The sequence below is a fragment of the Adiantum capillus-veneris genome, chromosome 12 (genome assembly GCF_014529385.1).
Source record: "Adiantum capillus-veneris isolate H3 chromosome 12, ASM1452938v2, whole genome shotgun sequence".
NCBI classification, from domain to species: Eukaryota; Viridiplantae; Streptophyta; class Polypodiopsida; order Polypodiales; family Pteridaceae; genus Adiantum; species Adiantum capillus-veneris.
Window position 1 is genome coordinate 140,802,520 of NC_140942.1, and position 8,083 is coordinate 140,810,602.

Here is an 8,083-nt window from a genome sequence, read left to right on the forward strand (position 1 = left end):
AGAAGGCCTCTGCTCAGCCAATCAGCTTCCAGTTTCTGATCACGCTCGGGCTGCAGATCTGTTGTACTTAGTTCTGCAGACGATGATGTGGGCATCCAATCATTGGGAAGTCAGGAATCGCATTCCAAGTTCTGACAGGTCATAATATGCTGCATTCCACGTGCTGACAGGTCATGCTCTCCTTCATCATGCATTCCCATTGTTGATGGGTCAGCTTCTAGCTAATGAATTGCCTCATGGGCCTCTGAAGTAAAGCGTCAATCTCCTCCATAGTGAAAAAGCGTTAGTTCTCACTTGGTTCTCTCTCTCTCTCTCTCTCTCTCTCTCTCTCTCTCTCTCTCTCTCTCTCTCTCTCTCTCTCTCTCTCTCTCTCTCTCTCTCTCTCATAAGGCCCGTAAAGGCATACGTAGAGGCAATCATAATATATCAAATGCAACATGTAAATACCTCTATTGATACGATGCAGTCAAAGGGGAATCGCCTCTTTTTTGAGTGCACATGGCTCTGCAGATATGGTGCTTGAATGTCAGAACCTGAGAATTTCCCCTTAGTGAGAACTCAGTATGTCCACTGTACTCGTCGCTCATGATGTGATTATGATGCAAATATGGAGTGATGGCAGAAGAGTTGAAAATCTTGCAGGAAGCAGATCTTCCAAGTCTTGTGCTCTCCAGACATTGTCGATGGCGATGCATACAGATGCTCCTGATGTTTGTAGAGTTTCCAGCCTTTCTTTCAATTTTCCTTTCCCCACCAGCATACTTTTGAAGTATATGGCTTGACCTCCTAATGCCACAACAGGGATGATTGCGTCTCTCTGATCCCCATACTATCAGGGCTTTCATTCACAAATTCCACATGTGCCACATGATTGAATGCACATTGCGATTGTTGCATCTCTTCTTAAATGTGAGCCAAGAGCGTCTCTTTGCCGAGCCCAACTTGGCCCACTATACCCACTAGACAGACTCGTGGTGCCCTAAAACTCAATGCTCCAAGGTTTGTGGCGATGATGCAGGGTGTGGTAGTAGCGTTGGGGCAATACGATCTACTGCATGTTGTCGGTAAGAGTAGTTGGAGGACCTTGAGGGCCATGGAGAACACAGATGGAGTTAGCAGGCCAAGGCTAGTCACATCGCACAACACTACTAGCAAATCCCTCTTATCAACTCTAATTGTTTGGTTGGTGATTCCTCATTTCACAATGCTACCAATTGTCCTGTAGATCTTCATTACTTGCTAGTGCATCTTGCATGGATAACTAATTTGATGTTTTGAGACCATGTCCACCTTCTGCAACATCTAGGAGGGGAGAGTTATTATGCACGGGTAGGGGGTGTCCATGCTGAGGATAAAGGGGTCTCACTAGCAATTATAGCAGCTATGTGTGTATGTCCACCTTCAACTACCTTACTCAGCTCATTTCTGCAGGCACAACTACTTATGGCCTAACTCTACCGTGTTTCATTGCAGACAGATCAAGAGAAACTTGGACGCATCTCCTCTACATTTGCAACGGCGACATATTCCAGTGTGCGGTGAGTACAAAGTGCCACATTTTAATCTTGAACGCTGAAGACACAGTAAAAAGGAACACACCGAAAATTGCATATTGCCGTGGGAATGGCACGTTCCCTCGTATTATAAAAATTGGGGAGGACTGTGCAAACTCCCCTGTGCAGGGACACCAGCAAGATTTCTTTTTTTTATATAACATAAGAGATAAAGAACACATACAAATAATGAGATTACTCTCAGAACGTTAAACATTGTGCTATTACTTTTCTAACGCTTCGTACTTATTCTTTGCAAGGGACATTCAAGAAATCAGCAACTACTTGCCTCTTCTCAGTCCGAAACCCCACAACAGCGCAATCCGGCACCAGGTACATAGTTGTTTCAAACGCTTGAACTATTCGCTGCTTAGCCGTGACTAGTAACTAAATATCACAAGGTTCTGATCGCACTGAACCATTAAGATTAACTCCGACTGAAGCCTTCAATGGACCATCACCGAAAGCGTAGGATACACCTCAGCAGATCGAAAGCGAGACATCGCACTTCAATCAAGAAGAAGGCTAGATTTCTACCATGCTCACAATCATGGATTGATATCATCAATTTAGTACACCGATGGAGTTCAGAAATAGCAACGACATTCAGACCTTTAAGCATATGCTTTGTTTGTGGTGTAGTTTTCATCCAAAGAAGTGCCTCTTTTCATTGTACTCAAGCTCCAGATGAGACATCGTTTGCAATGTTCGCTAGCAGTCTACTGGTATCCAGTTTAGAGGCTACACAAATAGAAACACAATGGGTGCAGTGCTCCGCTTGTGAGAACTCAAGTGCACGTCGCAGATATTGTGTGCCGTTACTTCTAGACTACACAAGAAGAATACTGAACGGAAATTAGCTTCACATACAGCTACTGAGCGTCATTGACATATCTATCAACGCCATCTCAACAGTGACAACAATTGCACGTGGTACACTAGACAGACGTTCAATATTAGATAACCCTCTGCTGTCATGGAGTAAAGAGCATAGAACAACCTTCACAGAGCAAGACCTAGCTACATCACAAGTGGCAGACATACTTGCATTCAATCTTGAGAACAACTTCGTACTACAGAAGTACATGTCGATGGCTGAACGACCGAATAAGAAGCTTGGCCTCTGCATACTAAGTCAAGATAGTGTGAGCAAGATCATTCAGCACCAACAAGACAACGCACCGTTTGCACTGATGGTGCAGCTTGACACGAGTTTGATGTTTGGTATCATCGAAAACATCGTTGAACCAGCCAGGAGAAGAGCATTCACCGCTAGCGATACTTACGAATTTGCTTCTCTGCAGCTCCGTGGCCGTCAACAATTGCTTGAGAGAATAGCTACTTTCAAGCCCAATGGCATGCCTGCCGCATCAAGCTCCGTGAACGACATCACAATAGAGACGGCAGCGTTTCCATTCATGTTTCCTTTCGGGAAAGGCTAATATGATGGTACAATCAACTTCAGTATATATGTAAAGATACGTGCATCGGCTTTGTTCTCCATTTACACCCTGTACAAGCCATACCTGCTCATATTGTACCAAGTAAAGCAGGCTCTTATGTTGGCTAACAATACACACACGAGCTTGTTGCAAAGGGACATTGACAACTACAAGAAGGCCAATCGTACAGCAACTGACGAGGACACTGTGAGACATGTGCTTCGGTATAGCACCCCTTCCAGCATGCCAGGCTCCTGCTCGTGGCACCGCAAGAACCTAAAGGACTTGATAGCAATGGTGGACGAATGGGTAGTGCCTGATTTCTTCTTGACTTTCGTTGCCGATGAGGTCACAGACACAAGATGTCCTGAGATTGACACGATCGAGCTAATTGCACGTCATTTGAACGCCTCCTTCACTTGGACAGACTACCCGGTCGAATGCGCCCTCACCTTCCACACTAAATTCCAAATGCTTATGTCCAAATATATACTTGCGAAAGGTGTGTTGGGCCGTGTGCAACACCACTTGGTTAGATATGAGGTCCAAAATAGAGGATCACTGCATGCTCATGTCATACTGTGGATGCATGAAGAAGACAAAGAGCAACTATCTGCTGAGATAACTGCATACATCCCGCAAGAAACCAGCACTGTGGTTTTGCCAAAAGTGAGCCGCCTCCGACAACTCGTGCTCAGGAAACAACTTCACAAGTGTCGTACAAGTTGTTACCACGGTCAAAGAGATGGAGTATGTAAACACGGTTTTCCATTTCATACGCAGCCAAACCCAAACCCAGTCTTCAACGAAAAAAATCACAGATGGCAATACTTCAGGCCTTGGCATGAAGACAGAAATGTCGTACCGTACCACCCTACACTGCTTCTGCTATGGGGTGCACATATGAATATACAGCGGGTCACCAATTCATCATTGTCCTATTACCTCCTGAAGTATGCACTCAAAACTAAACCAATGGGCCATCTCAACATCCACTCAGAAGATGCACAGCGCTTAGGCCTAGGTGGCCTTGACACTGTGAAATTGAAGCTGATCTCAGCCTCTTTACTATCGAAGCCTATCTCAGCAACAGAAGTGGCATTAAATTGTTTGCAAATCCCAATCATTTCAAAGAGTGACACCGTCCAATATGTCGACTCATCACCCCCGGCACTACGACAACGAATCATTTCTCACAACAATGATGTCGTGTTGCACCCTGTTGATCTGTACTGCGCACGACCACAAAGTCTGGAGAATCTTACGTTCTACGACTTCCACAAGAATTACACAGTGACGAAGGGGAAAAAAAGGAAAAAAAAGTATTTCAGAGGCGAACACCTACGGCCAATCGCTGGAGCGGCAACACCGACTGGTCCGTTTCACAGACTTCCACCCAGGGCATCATCCGGAGGCTTTCTTTTACAACGTGCTACTAAAGAGGATCACCTTCAAAAATGAATCCCAGCTGCTCTCACCGAAGAACACGTCCAAGTCATACTATCTTGAGTGCAAACTTAGAAATTTGATACTGACAGATGAGGACCTTGAGATGTACATCACAGAGTATACACAACGAAATATTATCACGACAGATCAAACACACCAATTTCAGAATATGATACTACAAAAGACATCCTCAACAAAGGCTACCTCATTTCAATCTCCAGATGTGCAAATAGACTACGAGCAACATGACACAACTTCTCGTATCTCTGCCCTTCTAAACGAGCTTCAAAATGTCCAGAACGCGTCGCTGACATCTGAACAAGCAGAGATCTACAAGAAGCTCACGGCAGCAAAGGGTGGTCTGCATGTGATCACAGGCACTCCTGGCAGTGGCAAAAGCTTCCTCATAAGATATATCACAAGCCAACTCATAATGCAAGGGAAAACTGTCACACTCGCTGCTTCGAATGGTGCAGCGGCCACGAGGTTAAGCAGCATTGCAACAACTGTCCATTACCAATTCAAGATACCGGTGCGCACACAGCAGTATCCCCTATCAATCTTTGAAACTGATGATAGATACGTCAGTATCAAAGAAGCAGACATGATTATCATAGACGAGATTTCTATGTTGACAAAGCAAACTTTTGATCTCATAGTATGACAAATTGTGAATGTCACCAACGGCACACTGCTAGACCCATTCAAAGATAAAAAGCTCTTCTTGTTCGGTGATTTGGCACAGATGCCGCCGGTATGCAGGCATCAAAGTGATCATTGCTACTCATGCCACATCACAAGCTCCACTTATTGGTCCACTGCTACTACGTACATTATGTCTTGCTCAGTGCGCCATGCAAAAGATATCTCTTTCATAGAATTCCTCAATACAATAAGAGTCAGGCTCCCCACAAAGAAAGAGATCCACGATGCGCTCGGTGACCGCATCATAACGCAGGATCAAATAGAGCAACACATGGATAGGAATATGACAATCATTTGCACACACAAGAGTGACGCTCGATATTATAATAACCTTCTCTTTGAACGCTTCCATCGGCATAGTCACATCATCCAAATCGGCCTCAAGACAAACGCACACAACGTCCCTGAGCTCCAAGCATGGCTTGAAGATCCCGACTTCCACGCAATTGACAGAATAGCAGAAGGAGCAAAGGCACTGATAACAGAGAACATAGACTTAACAATTGGAGCAGCCAATGGATCACTATGTCGCATAGACGAAATCCTCCAAGATGAAGAAGGAGACGTCAAAGCAATCAAAGTCACACTCAACACATCCAAACAGGAACTTACGCTTCGACGTTCCAAGCATAGCAGACGGACATTTAATGGGCACTGGTACCATAAATCTACATTCCCACTAGCTCTCGCCTACGCTATGATTGGACACAAGTCCCAAGGCGCAACAATCAACTCCAACGTCTTGCTCATTGTAAAAGAAGTTTTCGCCCCTGTCCTTCTATACGTGATGCTATCACGCGTCACTGAGCGAACCCGGCTACATTTACTAGAGCTACCTACGCCAGAGATGTTCACACCATCTAGATTTTTGAACTTCTAGCCAGGAATGTTTCCTACGCCCTCTTCAGTATCAATTCCTGTTTCTATTAAACATATGAAATCGCCTTGTAACTGCCTTCTATATAAAGCAGGAAGTTTTGTTTAACTGCTTGTCTTCTCTTCTGTGGACTTCTCATGTTCAATATGTTGCAATGCTGAGACACCTTCCCTATCACCCCTGCTCACTCTAATCCACCTTCTGTAACTTTATTGCTCTTCCCTTTTTCACTTCATTCATTTGTGTTTAAACGTTTGTCAGATCTTATGCTTCAAAAATACTGCAAGATGTCATCAAAATAAATTTTTTTACGTGCAAGAAACTGAATCAAACAATGGATCACAACACGGTACATTTTGCACGCTTCTTTGATCTTGCATATGCTTGTGTATACACATGCAAATCAATCACTCGTTTTGTTGTACAGCTCTTCAAGCAATACACGAACAACGCAAAGGAAACGCAACCAGCAATACAACCTAAGAGATTTTACCTCACGACTAAGCAAATGAGATTGGCAAACTCAGCAGACGAGAAACCCCATGCGTCTATTGAGGGGTTCCATACTTTTCAAGAACGTCGCAACTTCATGAATAAGTGAGACGCAAGATATAAAGCTCTAGACCAAACCATGGCCACACCAAACACAGAAAGGATGACAATGGGTACTATTAGAAAAGGAAAATATAATGCCTTCTATCTGTCGTGCTAACAAGCTTGCTCCTACATCCTGCAGGTCTCATGAAGCAAATACTTGAAGAGCTTGATATCCAATACGAGGATGATGAGAGTATGTTGCGTAATGTTGAAGCACAACAACTCCTCGACACAAAAACTGAAGGAATTACATTGTACGCGATGGAGCAGCTGCGGTTTGGTTACAACATTGACTTGGCTGAACTTTCAAAAGCTACTCAAGAAAAATGTGCCGCTATCTTGACAAATTTCATGACTTCGGCAAACCACACGCACGACGCAAATAATCCACCTATCACAATCCAGAAGGTAGCATGGCACTATAGCGAACACAAGGCAATAAATTATGGACAACCAGCCTCCCCATACAAGGCAGTTGCAACAGACCAAGGCAAGTATGGATAACAAGTATCACTAGCTTCCATTCACTTCTCCGTAGCAATGTCATTTTTTTATTGACCTAACCAATCTAGATGTACTGCAGATTTAGACACTCATCAACAACCAGAGACAAGCATCAGCCTTCCACCCCAGAAAAAGCAGCGTCACGGGAAGAATACATAGTCTACAGTATACGTTGCACGAAGAACGATAGGAGATATATCGGAGTTACGAATAACATCCATAAACACATTGGCCAGCACAAGCGCAATCCTTCGAAGAGAATGTGAGCGGACATGCAGACACACATTCCTTTCGAGGACAATTTTGAAATTACCACTTTAGCAACCAGTACCAATATTCATAAAGCTAGAAACTTAGAAATTTCTATATTAAACAACACAAGACAACAACTGCATTAGGTTATAACGTTTGTTCTGGACATCCACCAAGGTTGAGAAAATATTATTTTTTGAAAAAAAACAAGAAGGTATAGCTGTGAACTTCTGCAGTCTTCATTTCATTGTTTTGTTCACTGTCTTTGTCACATAGCTTTGATCATTGCCTACAACAATGTCTTTTTGTTTCCATTCAAACTATGGCAGACATGAAAACTTATCAACTGTTTTGATTTAAATGCCTTTTCTTTTCAGTTTAGAATGGGTAGGCCAATTCTAGCTGATCTGATTGAGCAGCAGCCAGAATTTGAGACTGCAATGTACAAGTTCCAATACTGTCTTTACCCACATTTGCAAGAGCGGGTCCTCAAACCGTCTACATGCATAAATGGAGCGAGTTCATTCCATGGCCAGTTCAACCACCTACCCCATGGCATCCACATTACATCACCTGGGATACACTCAGTCGACAAATCACCATTGACATCGCCTTGCTGGCTAGTTGCTTCACAAAACACCATTGTATGTTGTTCGTACAGATTGCAGACGTGCTCGGCCTACTCGAGACCATAGAATTAAATT

At 43.7% G+C, this 8,083-nt stretch overlaps 1 protein-coding gene across 1 annotated transcript; it reads left to right on the forward strand.

Annotated features, from left to right (window-relative positions):
* The first annotated feature begins 563 nt into the window (after window positions 1-563).
* On the forward strand, window positions 564-6,509 carry LOC147446604 (uncharacterized). Its single transcript, XM_086526261.1, has 6 exons — window positions 564-710; window positions 1,474-1,538; window positions 1,814-1,886; window position 4,800; window positions 6,346-6,375; window positions 6,454-6,509. The coding sequence occupies exons 1-6, from the start codon at window positions 564-566 to the stop codon at window positions 6,507-6,509; spliced, it is 372 nt and encodes a 123-aa protein (XP_086382387.1).
* Window positions 6,510-8,083: the final 1,574 nt, after the last annotated feature.

Excerpts from the sequence above, each read along its gene's own strand:
- LOC147446604 (XM_086526261.1), top strand. The coding sequence starts at position 564 with ATGTCCACTGTACTCGTCGCTCATGATGTGATTATGATGCAAATATGG. Across the intron at positions 1,539-1,813 it reads GCGACATATTCCAGTGTGCG|GGACATTCAAGAAATCAGCA; the intron begins GTGAGTACAAAG and ends ATTCTTTGCAAG. Across the intron at positions 6,376-6,453 it reads AAACAATGGATCACAACACG|CTCTTCAAGCAATACACGAA; the intron begins GTACATTTTGCA and ends TTTGTTGTACAG.